Source organism: Schistocerca americana, chromosome X (assembly GCF_021461395.2).
Source record: "Schistocerca americana isolate TAMUIC-IGC-003095 chromosome X, iqSchAmer2.1, whole genome shotgun sequence".
NCBI classification, from domain to species: Eukaryota; Metazoa; Arthropoda; class Insecta; order Orthoptera; family Acrididae; genus Schistocerca; species Schistocerca americana.
In genome coordinates, this window is record NC_060130.1 from 269,318,768 (window position 1) to 269,332,522 (window position 13,755).

General features: G+C 41.1%; 1 protein-coding gene across 1 annotated transcript in view; it reads left to right on the plus strand.

Annotated features, from left to right (window-relative positions):
* The window catches only part of LOC124555535, a 319,899-nt gene that overhangs the window by 284,412 nt on the left and 21,732 nt on the right, over window positions 1-13,755 (plus strand). Inside the window, exon 21 of the mRNA XM_047129490.1 lies at window positions 12,364-12,510. Within this exon, the coding sequence (XP_046985446.1) occupies window positions 12,364-12,510 (147 nt within the window). The remainder of the gene's footprint in view (window positions 1-12,363; window positions 12,511-13,755) is intronic.

The following is a 13,755-nucleotide window of genomic DNA, read 5'->3' on the forward strand; positions in this document are numbered from 1 at the left end:
CATTTTGTTGGCCTGCCCCCTTTTAGCTGTGGTCAGGCAGATGTGGTCAGGCAGACATTTGCGCTGCCTGATACGCTCCCTGCCCTTTTAACTGACGACAATGCAATGTCTAGCTTAGTTTTACGTTTTATTCGAGCAGAGGGTTTTTATCATTTAATCTGAGTGTTTGTTTTTATGTTGATTCTGGCTTTTGGCCTTCGATTTTAAACTGAGTTTTTAATGTGTGCTCGGTGGTTGGCTTTTCCTTTTTTTCTCTGTGGTCGGCCAACCACCGTCACACTCGGTGTGATTTTAATTTGTTTTGTCTGTTCTCTGTCAGAGTATTTCTTGTCCTGTGTCGTCTGCCGTGTTTCCTGTTGTTCGTTTTTTATTCTCTTTGGGTGGTTTTAGTTTTTTGGAAAAAGGGACCGATGACCGTAGCAGTCTGGTCCCTTTAACCCCACAAACCAACCAACCAATCTGAGCTGCCCGCCAGTAGTCCAAAAACTCTTTATAGAGTTGCTCGAATGGATGAAACTTGGATCCCTGTGCCATTAATTAACCTTATTACTGCAAAGTAGCTAATAAATAGTTACCCAGTGTTGACTAATAAGATTTGGTATTAAGAAGTTGATAGAATAAAACTAGCTGCTGTGATAAAACTAGGCTTGCACCATTTCTTCATAACCCAAAATGATCTTCTCTGAGATCAGTTTCTGCCAGTTTTTCCATTCTTCTGTAAATAATTTGTGTCAGTATTTTGCAACCATGACTTATTAAACTGATGGTTCAGTAATATTCACACCTGTAGTACCTGCCTTCTTTGGAATTGTAATTAAATTCTTCTTCAAGTCCAGCAGTGTTTTGACTTTCTCATGTATTTTGTGTAGCAGGTGGAATAGATTTCTCGTGGTTGGCTCTACCGAGCCCAACAACTTGAGGGAATGTCGTCCTCTTGAGGGGCCTTGTTCGACTTGGTCTTTGAGTACTCTGTCAAATTATTCTCACAATGTCATACTCTCATCTCATATTCGTGTACTACTTTTTCTATTTCTGTAATATTCTCTTCAAGTTTGTTTTTCTGAAATAGAATGTCTGTATATTCCTTCCACCTTTCAGCCTTTCCTTTGAATATTAAGAGCTCTAATAGCATACCAGTAATAGGTATACAGGTGCTTCTCTTTCCTGCAAAGCTTGCTTTGCTTTTCTTACAGTTGGCATCTCTCTTTCTCATAATAATACATGCTTCTAAAGCTTTGCATTTTTGCTTTAGTCATTACTCATTTGCCATCTTGGATTTTCTGTCAGTCTCATTTTTAAAAATATGTATTTACTTTCGCCTTATTTATTTGCTGCTACTTTATATTTTCTCCTTTCGTCAGTTTAGTTCAATATTTCATATATTATCCAAGGGTTTTACTGGGCCTGCTACTCTACTCCACCCGAATACGCCATGAAGGCCCAACAGTACCAACCGGCCACCATGCCCACAGACGTCACTGTGTGCGGATATGGAGGGGCACATGTGCAGCACACCACTCTCCGAGCCGTTTTGTCAATCTATAATACTGGAGCTGTTACTTCCAATCAAATAGCTCCTCAGTTTTCCTCACAAGTGCTGTGTGCACCCCATTTGCCAACAGTGCTTGGCAGACTGCATGGTCACCCACCCAAATGTTAGCCCACCGCAACAGCGATTAACTTCAGTAATCTGATGGTAACCGATGTTACCACTGCGGCAAGGCCAATGGTTTTGTTGGGTTTGGTCTTTTTAAACCTCTGCTACCTTCACTTTTTCATCACACGATGCTACGCCCTTTGGCTGTTATTGTATTCCTTTCCCCTGTTTCGATCGATTGTTGCTCAACGCTCCCTTTCAAACTCGTTAACAACATCTGCCCTTTTTTTTTTTTTTTTTTAGCCATATCCCATGTACTTAATTTCCAACCTATCTGCAGTTTCTTCTACCTGAAACCTCCTGGTGTCTCTAGTCTCTTCCAAGAGATACAGCTTTCTTTCGTAATTCTTACACAAACTATTAGCAGTTATTAAATTGTGCTCTGTGCAAAATTCTGCCCGGTTGCTTCCCCTTCATTCCTTTACCCCAGTCCATTTTCATCTACTGTTTTTGTAGTAAAGGAGACCAATCACTGAAAAGCAGGATCATTGAGTCTTCGACAGGCACACACAAAAAGAAAGAAAACTTTCCAGCTTCCAGCTTTCGGAGGTAATCCTTTCTTGAGCTAGAGTAAAAAAAACCACACACACACACACACACACACACACACACACACACACACACACACACTGACATACCAGACGGCGCTATGTTTGGCCCACTATATGGCGCTGCCATAGGTCAAACAGATATCAAATGCGTTTTTTTAAGTAGAAACCCCCATTTTTGATTACATATTCGTGTAGTACGTAAAGAAATATGAATGTTTTAGTTGGACTACTTTCTTCGCTTTGTGATAGATGGCGCTGTAATAGTCACAAACGTATAAGTACGTGGTATGACGTAACATTCCGCCAGTGCGGACGGTATTTGCTTCGTGATAAATTACCCCTGTTAAAATGGATCATTTACCAACTGCGGAAATGGTCGATATCGTGTTGATGTATGGCTATTGTGATCGAAATGCCTAACGGGCGTGTGCTACGTATGCTGCTCGGTATCCTGGGCGACATCATCCAAGTGTCCGGACCATTCGCCGTATAGTTACGTTATTTAAGGAAACAGGAAGTGTTCAGCCACATGTGAAATGTCAACCACAACCTGAAACAAATGATGATGCCCAAGTAGGTGTTTTAGCTGCTGTCGCGGCTAATCCGCACATCAGTAGCAGACAAATTGTGCGAGAATCGGGAATCTCAAAATCATTGGTCTTGAGAATGCTACATCAACATCAATTGCACCCGTACCATATTTCTATGCACCAGAAATTGCATGGTGACAACTTCGATATTTGTGTACAGTTCTGCCACTGGACACAAGAGAAATTACGGGACGATGTCAGATTTTTTTGCAAGGGTTCTATTTAGCGACGAAACGTCATTCACCAACAGCGGTAACATAAACTGGCATAATATGCACTATTGGGCAACAGAAAATCCACTATGGCTGCGACAAGTGGAACATCAGCGACCTTGGCGGGTTAATGTGTGGTGCGACATTGTGGGCGGAAGGATAATTGGCCCCAACTTTATCGATGGCAATCTAAATGGTGCAGTGTGTGCTGATTTCCTACGTAATGTTCTACCGATGTTACTATGAGATGTTTCACTGCATGACAATGGCGATGTACTTCCTACATGATGGATGTCCGGCACATAGCTTGCGTGTGGTTGAAGCGGTATTGAATAGCATATTTCATGACAGGTGGATTGGTCGTCGAAACACCGTACCATGGCCCTCACATTCACCAGATCTGATGTCCCCATATTTCTTTCTGTGGGGAAAGTTGAAGGATATTTGCTATCTTGATACACTGACAACGCCTGACAACATGCGTCAGTGCATTGTCAATACATGTGCGAACATTATGGGAGGCAAACTACTCGCTGTTCAGTGGAATGTCGTTACACGTATTGCCAAATGCATTGAGGTTGACAGACATCATTTTGAGCATTTATTGCATTAATGTGGTATTTACAGGTCATCACGCTGTACCAGTATGCTTTCTCAGAAATGATAAGTTCACAAAGGTACATGTATCACATTGGAACAACCAAAATAAAATGTTCAAATGTACTTACGTTCTGTATTTTAATTTAAAAAGCCTACCTGTTACTAACTGCTCATCTAAAATTATGAGCCATATGTTTGTGACTGTTACAGCGCCATCTATCACAAAGCGAAAAAAGTGCTCCAACTAAAACATTCGTATTTCTTTACATACTACACGAATATGTAATAAAAAATGGGGGTTCCTATTTAAAAAAACGCAGTTGATATCCGTTTGACCTATGGCAGCGCTATCTAGCGAGCCAACCATAGCGCCATCTGGTTTCCCCTTTCAAGCTAGACAAGTTTCGTTCTTTGTAGTTTTTTCGTTTGACGCTTATTTTGTGAGATATTTGGCCAGGTCACGATCAATGGACCACTCTGTACATACATACATACATACATACATACATGCCCTTACACAGCAGCATTTGGACGAACAGTGACAGTGCTGCATTCGGCAGGTGGACAAGCTTGTAATGTGGGTTGGGGAGAGGTAGGAGACAGGGAGAGGGATTTTTTTTTTTTTTTTTTTTTTTGGGGGGGGGGGGGGGGGTTTGGTGGCTATGGCTTGAGAGGGAGGCAGTTGGTTTGCCGGGTAGGGATGCAGGGGTGGCAGGTACACGGGCTGGAGATGGGGTGCACCGTTGTCAGAACCAGTGAAGAACAGCACACGCTTAAGTTGATGAGATATGAACTTGGTGTGGGTGACAGGACAGAGGAAGGGGAAACAGTTGGTTGGAGGATGTGGGGAAAGCGAATTATTCAAGATTGAATCTGGGACAATTATGGGAGTGAAGGATGTGTTGAGAGGACAACTCCCATCTGCATAGCTCAGAGAAGCTGGTGGTGGAGGGAAGGATCCAGATGACCCAGGTTGTGAAGCAGCCATTGAAATTGAGCATGCTGGCCACTGATTGGTGAACTTTGTTCTTGGTGACAGTTTGGCTGTGACCATTCATGATGGTGGGCAGTTGATTGGTCGTCATACCAAAATAAAAAACTGGGCAGTATTTGCGATAGAATTGGTATATGACATGCCTGCTTTCACAGGTCTCCCGGCCTCTGATGGGATAGTATAAGCCTGTGACGGGAGGGGAGCAGGAGGCGCTGGGTGGGTGGATTGGGCAAGTCTTGCATCTTAGTCCACCACAGGTATAGGATTCCTGTGGCAAGGGTTGGGAATGGGAGTGACATAGGTATGAACTAGGGTGTTGTGTAGGTTGGTTGGGCAGTGGAACACCATTCGGGAGGCGTGTGGAAAATCTTGGATAGGATGTCCCTGATTTTGGGCCATGACAAGAGGTAGTCAAAGCCCTGACAAAGGATATGCTTCAGCTGTTGCAGTCCAGGGTGATACTGGGTAACGAGGGGCGCTACTTGGTAGTTGGTACTTGGGGGTGGTAGGAGGATTGCAGGTGTGTGAGGATATGGCATAGGAAATCTGTTTGTGGATTAGGTTTGGGGGGGGGGGGGGCAGTCCTTGTCTACAAAGGTCTTCTTGAGACCTTCGGCATACTGGGCAAGGGAGCTCTTGTAACAGCAGGTACATCATCCATGGGTGATTAGGCTATATGGAAGGGATTTTTTTGTGTGGAAGGGATAGCAGCTTTCAAAATGCTGGTGTTGTTGATGGTTAGTGGGTTTAATCTGGACAGATGTGGATGGAACCATCAGAGTGGTGGAGGTCAATGTTCAGGAAAATGGATTGTTGGGTTGAGGAGGACTTAGTTGAAGCAGGTAGGAGACGAGGTGTTGAAGTTGTGTAGGAAAGAGGATCAGGTGTCTTGGTCATGAGTACAGATCATGAAGACACCATCAGTGAACCAGAACCAGAGTAGGAGGATGGGAGGTTAGGCTAGGCTAGGAAAGTTACCTGTAGATTGCCCATAAACAGGTTGATAGGGACAAGACTAGAGGCATGAGGGATGCCAGTGTATGGGGACATGGCATTTTTTAATAGTGACAAGTAGGGGTCCAGGAGGTAAAGGGGTGGTTAATATCTTTGATGATGTAGGAGGCTAGATTTTGGGCAGTTGGTTGGATGTGCTGTTCAACAAGAGCAGAAATTCATTCAGTGGGAACACAATAGTCAGCTACAACGGGGCATCCAAGATTGTGGGGTTCACAGATTTTAGGGAGCAAGTAGAGGGTGGGTGTTGCGGGAGATGGACTCGGAGCAGAGGTTCTGGAAACTGCTTATGGATTTCAGTAGGGATTGGAGGTTACATGTGCATGGCTGCCCTTTCTTCTATCAAAGGGTTAGTGTTCTTAGGAAGGGATATGGGGAATGATGGTGATGGTGAGACAAAGTTGGGGATAACGAATTCCTGGAAGATGACCAGGGGGTGGTTAGGTGGCAGAGTGGGATGGTTACAGTTGGGTGGAGGTATTAACTGGGAGAGGTAAGGTTCAGTGTTGAAATTAGGTTTGCTCTGGTTGGAGGAATTGGTGGAAAAGAAGTGTTTCATCTATATGGACCGTGGAAAGGAGAGTGGGTCTTTGATAAGTCCAGTATGGTTAAACTTGGGTGTGGGACTGAAGGTAAGGCCTCTTTTTCACCCAGCAGGCACCATGTAAGGGCATAGGTGTGTGTGTGTGTGTGTGTGTGTGTGTGTGTGTGTGTGTGTATCTGTCCGTCATCTGCAAAGCAAGTATGGATATAAACTTATACTGTTATGGTGGGTGTTGACTGGCGTATCCACACTGGCCATGGTAATATGTTCACTGTGTTGTTCATAGTAGCTTATTTGTATTTTCTCATTCATTATTAGACGTATTCCTGCATTATCCCTATTTCATTTTGTTTTGATAATACTGTACTAATCTGATCAGAAGTCCTGTTATTCCTGCCTTCACACTGCACTAACTCCCACTATATGTAACTTCAACGTATCCATTTCTCTTTTTAACTTCTCTAATCTACCTAGCCAATTGAGGAATTCCAAATAATTTCCTGTCACTAGCTTCTTTTGTCTTGATGAATAGTGATTCTTTCCTTCTTTTGATAGTCCAGTATTGATCAGCTGTTATTTTACCGTTCAGAAGGTAATCAGTTAGCAAAATCGCATTTTCATCTTAGCTAACACTGGCTTCACTCATTGCCTTTGAGTGCTGTTTTGTTTCTGGTGTGGGGTGGTTTGAGCCCACATAGTTTTTATTTGGTACCCAAAAAGAGTTGGATTTATTTCTAAAGAACTAAAATCGTCATTTCAAATTTGCTCTGTTCAGTATTCAACAAATTCAGCAGCCGTCTTGCGTATAGTTTTCTCACATTTAATTCTTAATATAAATCACACTCTTTGCTTTTGATGTGCCTATGAGATGAGGAGTTTCATATACCTTTATTCACTGATCATTTAGTACAGTATTGTATACTTTCTTGATATTTCCAGCTGCAGTTGCAGTTGCCGGGTGTCCACCAAGTGGATTATTTTCAAGAAAGTTACAAATAATTGTGAAATCAGCTGCCCATTTCTTAACTGCTGAAAATGAAATAGCAGAATCATAAACCTTCACCAACTTTCGATGAATTTGTGAGCCATAAACTGTCCAAAGCAAACAGAATTGTATCAAACAGTGGTAAATCCAGGATGGAATAACAACATTGGAATGAAAAGGATAGATTGCTACTACTCATATAATTGAGATGTTTAGTCACAGACAGGCACAACAAAAAGACAACTAGACAAGTAAGCTTCTGACCAAAAGGCTCTCTTCTGAATTAGACAAAAAACACACACACATACATTTACGCAAATGCAGCTCACACACAGGTGATCACTGTCTCTGGCTGCTGAGGCCAGAATCTGGTCTGGGCAGCCACAGACAGTGGTCGTGTGTTAGTTGCGTTTGTGTGTGTGGGGGGGGGGGGGGGGGGGGGGAGCACGCATGCATGTGCCTGCTTTTTAGTAATTCTGAAGAGGGTCATTTGGCTGAAAGCTTACTTCTCTAGCAGTCTTTTTTTGTGGTGCCTGTCTGCAGCTCAGCATCTCCTCTGTATGGCGAGTTGTAATCTTTCCTTTTCATTATAATTTCAAATTTATAGCACTGTGATATTTTGCCACATCCATTTAAAAAGATCAGATACAACACGACTATAAGGGCATTCACAAAAAAATGAGCTGGAGGCTGTAAAATGAAAGCCGCGGAAGGTTCATAATGTGAATGCCTATGGAAGAAAGCACTGAGGCCCCAAACTCTCCACTAGAGGGACATGGGCCCATGCCCATGTGATGACAAAGTGAGCATGTGCACACATCTGCCATTGACTGCACTCAGTTGTGCTGAAGACAGCGGCATGAAGGCTTCAAAAGAAGTGTAGTGCATTTCCTGACAGCGGAATAACTGAAGGGAACTGAAATTCATTAAAAATGGCACAATTCTGTGAAGAGCACTACACATCCATTACAAGGGTGAAGGTATGACACAAGCAATTCAAGAAAGGACAGATGTCGTTGCCCAATCACACATCATCTGAAATGCCACACCGTTACTGATACTATTGTCCAGCAAGTTATGGTGGCAGCCATTGCCCCAGAGGTTTAATTGAATGTTAGGAGTGTGCCATTTTTCATTGAATTCCCATTCTCAGCACTCCTTTTGCTGTAAGGAAATGCATTTAAATCCCTATGCTCTTCTTTCGAAGCATCCATTTCTCTGTTTTCTCCACTACTTAGTGCATGGTGTAAAGCAACAACCTGCTTTTCATAGTTTCACCACAATGTAGGCTGCACTTTTACACGTATTTTGTTAGCCTCAGAGTTACCCTGTATGGACGATGACCAATTTTCGTACTTGGGGAAAATACTAGTGCATAAAATCAGGTTGGCAGCCACAAATAACTATAGAGTTCAGTGGCAGAACCGCTCATATAAATTACAAAATCATCACAACACACATTAATGAAGCACTGTCAATAATCAAGTTCCTAAACCAAGTAATCAAATCGGGCAAACACTCTCCATGTTTACATAAATGTCATAGTTCATGTACAGTACTGGCTCACAGAAATCTGCCAGAGAAAAGTACACTGCAACAGTTCACTTAATTCACTCATTAATTAAAAATCACTACTCTTAATGAAAGCTCATCTTCACTTAAAGTCTCCTACCAACCAAGAGAGAGTTCAGTCAAAATATTAATTATATTCTGATTAAAATTAGTATTGTGATTGACATTTCAGCAAGTAGAGTGGTAGGGGCCAGCTGCCATCCAGTCATAGTTGTTTCTCGAGTGCCAAGTGCGTACTGTGTTGCTTGATTTGTAGATATGTGCAGCGCCTTGTGAAGTGTGACTGGCTGCACTCCGGCAACATTGCCAACCCCCCTCCTGGCCATTGCAACTGTCAATTACAAAGTTAGTTTTAATCAGAGTATGAGTTACAAAAATCACTAGAAACTTTTTAAATATCAACATTGCTTAGTTTTCGCAGTGCAGGTGCATGTATTGTCATCAACAAACTGGACATAGACTGTTGACATTGAGTGACATCCATCTAAAGACTGGTGGATGAACAAGTTTTTATTTCAGAAACTGCACAGTCATTGAAAAGCAGCTAGGTTAAATTTTGCTATTCAGGATGTATTATAAGTATTGATTAAATTTTGTTTTGTAAGAACTGCAGTAATCTAGAAATTCAGAAAAGTTGATCAAAGTACTTTGTGCATCCACATTGGGAATAACTTACTTAAGAGTACATACACCATATTGAAATACACTGTAAATTATGCAAAATTCTTACTTGTTGACTAAATCAAATAGTATATCTAAAAACAAAGATGATGTGACCTACCAAATGAAAGTGTTGGCAGGTCGACAGACACACAAACAAACACAAACATACACACAAAATTCAAGCTTTCACAACAAACTGTTGCCTCATCAGGAAAGAGGGAAGGAGAGGGAAAGACGAAAGGATGTGGGTTTTAAGGGAAAAGGTAAGGAGTCATTCCAATCCCGGGAGCGGAAAGACTTACCTTAGGGGGAAAAAAGGACGGGTATACACTCGCACACACACACATATCCATCCACACATATACAGACACAAGCAGACATGTGTCTGTATATGTGTGGATGGATATGTGTGTGTGTGTGTGCGAGTGTATACCCGTCCTTTTTTCCCCCTAAGGTAAGTCTTTCCGCTCCCGGGATTGGAATGACTCCTTACCCTCTCCTTTAAAACCCACATCCTTTCGTCTTTCCCTCTCCTTCCCTCTTTCCTGATGAGGCAACAGTTTGTTGCGAAAGCTTGAATTTTGTGTGTATGTTTGTGTTTGTTTGTGTGTCTGTCGACCTGCCAGCACTTTCATTTGGTAAGTCACATCATCTTTGTTTTTAGATATATTTTTCCTACGTGGAATGTTTCCCTCTATTATAACCAAATCAAATAGTATGTCACCTGCAGCATAAAAATCAGATTAATAAAAGTACAATGGCAGATTAATAAAAGTACAATGGCTAAGATAAGAATTTAATAAACACTGGGGTAAAAGGGTGATTTATAATTTGGCTAATTATTAACTTTATTGTTAATTATTGCATAAACAAACTAATTTCAGAGAATTTGGTGTATGTTATGTAGAAGCTGAACTGCCAGTCTCAATACCTTATCGTGTCACCATGCCCAGAAATTAGGTCACAATGTTTTTCTTGTTACATAATAAGTTTTAATTAAATTGATTCCCAGTAAAACTAAATGCATTATTACAGATGGAATAGTTCCAATTTGCTATGTCAGAAAAGGACGGTAAGTTTGTGCAAATGCTCACTGTGTGCGCCCGTATTCCTCTAGTGTCAAGTTTGGAAACATAACGTTCTTGTAGGGATCACACCTGCTTCCGTACACAAACGACTTTGCAGTCCTTTATCAGTTTTCATTTTAGAGCCTCTGGCTTATTTCTTTTTTAATTCCCTTGATACATTAAGAAGCTTTCTAAACAAAAATATTATGATTGCCTAGCTTATTCTTGACTTACGTAGTTTTAGATCATATACCAATAAAATAGTCACGCGGAGTGGCCACGCAGTTTGAGGCGCCATTTCACAGATTGTGTGGCCCCTCCCGCCGGAGGTTCAAGTCCTCCCTCGGGCGTGTGTGTGTGTGTGTGTGTGTGTGTGTGTGTGTGTGTGTGTGTGTGTGTGTGTGTGTGGGTGTGTGGTGTTCTTAACATAAGTTAGTTTTAGTAGTGTGTAAGTCTAGGGACCAATGACCTCAGCAGTTTGGTTCCTTAGGAATTCACACACATTTGAACATTTTTGAACCGACACAATAAAAACATTTTAACTGACCTCAATGCCATATCAGTGCCAAGCAGGGAAATTTTATACTTGTCCTAAAAGAGCACAACTGTGGTGACAGAAGTAAAAGGTTAACAAAATTGTAGTGCTGACTGAGAGTGCCTGATAGAAAAATGCTGAACCTTTACTAAGAAGGCTATCCTAGTTTTTCAATAGATTTCTTCTGGGTCCTAAGGAGCAAGGATGGCAGTGCAAATCCCCACCCAGCAATCCAAATTTAGGCTAGGCTTTCTTCAATTCCATAACTTAAGGCAAATACTGGGACTGTTCCTTTTAAAAGGCATGGTGAGTGTGCTCCCTTACTTCTACCAATCCAGGCTTGCGCTCTGTCTCTAATGACCTAATTGTTGATGAGTCGTCACACTCTAGCTCTCTGTCCTTCCTGTGGGTCCTCTTCGATGCTTGACAAGAAATTAAACTTGGATCCGGGGATTTTACAGGCCATGCTCATACCTGCTTTGCTACCCAGACACTCCTTGTGACCTGGCACAAATTTTAGTCTGTTAGTACCTCTCTACTGCTTTCCAAACTCATAGTACATTCTTTAATTTATTTTCTCAGATTATAGTTTAATATTTTTGCTATTGCCAGCTTATTTATCTTTGCACAATGAAACTTTTACTCTGTGCTGTACTATGTGTAATTTTTATACATTCTATCAGATTAAAACTATGTGCCGGTCAACAACTTAAACTTAGAACGCGGCCTTTGATGAGCAAAGTTCTTGCTGACTGAGGTCTCCATGCACAAGTGGTGACTAATCTATACAATTTCTTTATCTTATGTATGACTAAATATGTGGTGAGTAGCTGTATTATTTGTGTGTGACAGTTTTGTTTTAGTTGGAATACAGAAAAAATTACTCTGTGCCATTTTATTGTAGCAGTAACTTTGGCAGCTCATTGTTTATTGACTTAAAATTGGTAGATCCTCCACATTAATAGACTAATTTCTCTCACTGAGAGGGGTAATGTTTTAGTTATATCATTGGCCATGTGTTAAACCCAAACTTCCTTTTTACTTCTTCCCAGTGTCTCAGTGATTTGAGAATTAGAATTGAATTTCAAACTCTTGTACATTATTTATGTTTCCACATTTATGTGTCTTTGTTGAAGCTTTATGAGTCCACAGGAAAGATAGATTAGCATGTCTGTAATTTATCATTATTAATTTCCTATGGAATCTCTCTCTCTCTCTCTCTCTCTCTCTCTCTCTCTCTCTCTCTCTCTCTCTCCCTCTTCAAAAAATAATACCATATTATGTAATTAGAGAAGATTTCTTTAAGCTGTGAATGCAACAACATTTTTCGGTGAGTTGTAGGTATACAACAGGTAATTTTCACTGTGTCATTCTTGCAGGAATATCTGATGATGTAAACTACATGAGATGGAATTGTGCTCCCACTTTAGTGGAGAGAGAGCGAGAAAATTTAACAGCGCGTTTGCGCCGTGAATTTGGCCTTTTTCGTAGTGAAGAAGAGGAGCGGGAAAGAGCTAGAAGACAAGGTACTTTTCTGTTTATTGTTTTGAAGGGCACTGTATTTGTGATTTCTTTTTTCCTAAAGATGATTGTAACAATGTGTGCCAGTCATGTAACGTAGGTATGGTGGAGGATGTAAGGAAAGGAGAGGGGAGAAGATTTTGTTCTTTTGCATAGCCTTGTGATTCTTACAGTAATCTAATTGCTTGAGTAATTTAGTGGTACTTCTTTAACCTCATCATTGCATAAGAACTTGCGGTTATTGAGTGGGAAATGTATGAATATGGCAGTTTCAGATGTAGATAAGTACTAAAGGAAAAATAAAGCTCAAATTCGAGAGGTGTGGTGAACCACTTTCTAAAAGAAAATGGACTGCAGTGGAGGGCTGTCAAGATTTTGGTCAGAAGTAGTCGTGCTGTGAAACATGCCACTACTTGAATTTCTAATCAGGTTCTTTAATATTCTCTCAGCTTCAGACTTGTGTAAAGTGCTGTATGTTCCCTGTAATCCTGCTATTTAAACAAGGCAATGCAATTGCGGCATTTGCTTGTATGTTTTAATTGACAAAGTTTCTGTGTATGCAAATGAAGGGTCTCATCGTGTGTCATTGCAGTAAGATATTCTTGGGTTCATAATGAAATTTTCACTCTGCAGCAGAGCAGGCACTGATTTGAAACTTCCTGGCAAATAAAAAATGTGTGCTGGACTGAGACTCGGAACTTGAGACCTTTGCCTTTTGCGGACAAGTGCTCTACCAACAGCTACCCAAGCACGACTCTTCATGGGTTCCTTTCTGTATCAGTGTGTCCATTGCAGGTTGACTTGGCAAGAAGCCCAAGAAGATTTTATTGCATTGACATCCCGTGAAAACCTTCATTTGCATATCAGTCATCCGGAGGCTACCTGCTGCTGTTTATATCAGACTGAGGATTGACGCAGCAAGAAAACCAATGAGATATTATTGTGTTGCAAATTTTCTGTAATGATGAGTTATTACTAACAGTTTTGGTAGAAATGGGTAGTCCTGTGCCGGTTTTACAAACACTTATTTCTTTGAGTTGAGAGCTGGGATGTTCCTTGTGTATTGCATGTCAGCCTTCATTTGAAAATGACACATACTGCCTCTCCTTCTCCTTGTACGAGGGCTATCCACAAAGTACATTACGTTTTGAAATTAAAAATAAGTAAAGTATTGGAAATTTTTTTTATTATATACAGATGAAAGCCACACTTAAATACTACTTTTCTACATAGTTGCCATTTAAATTAAG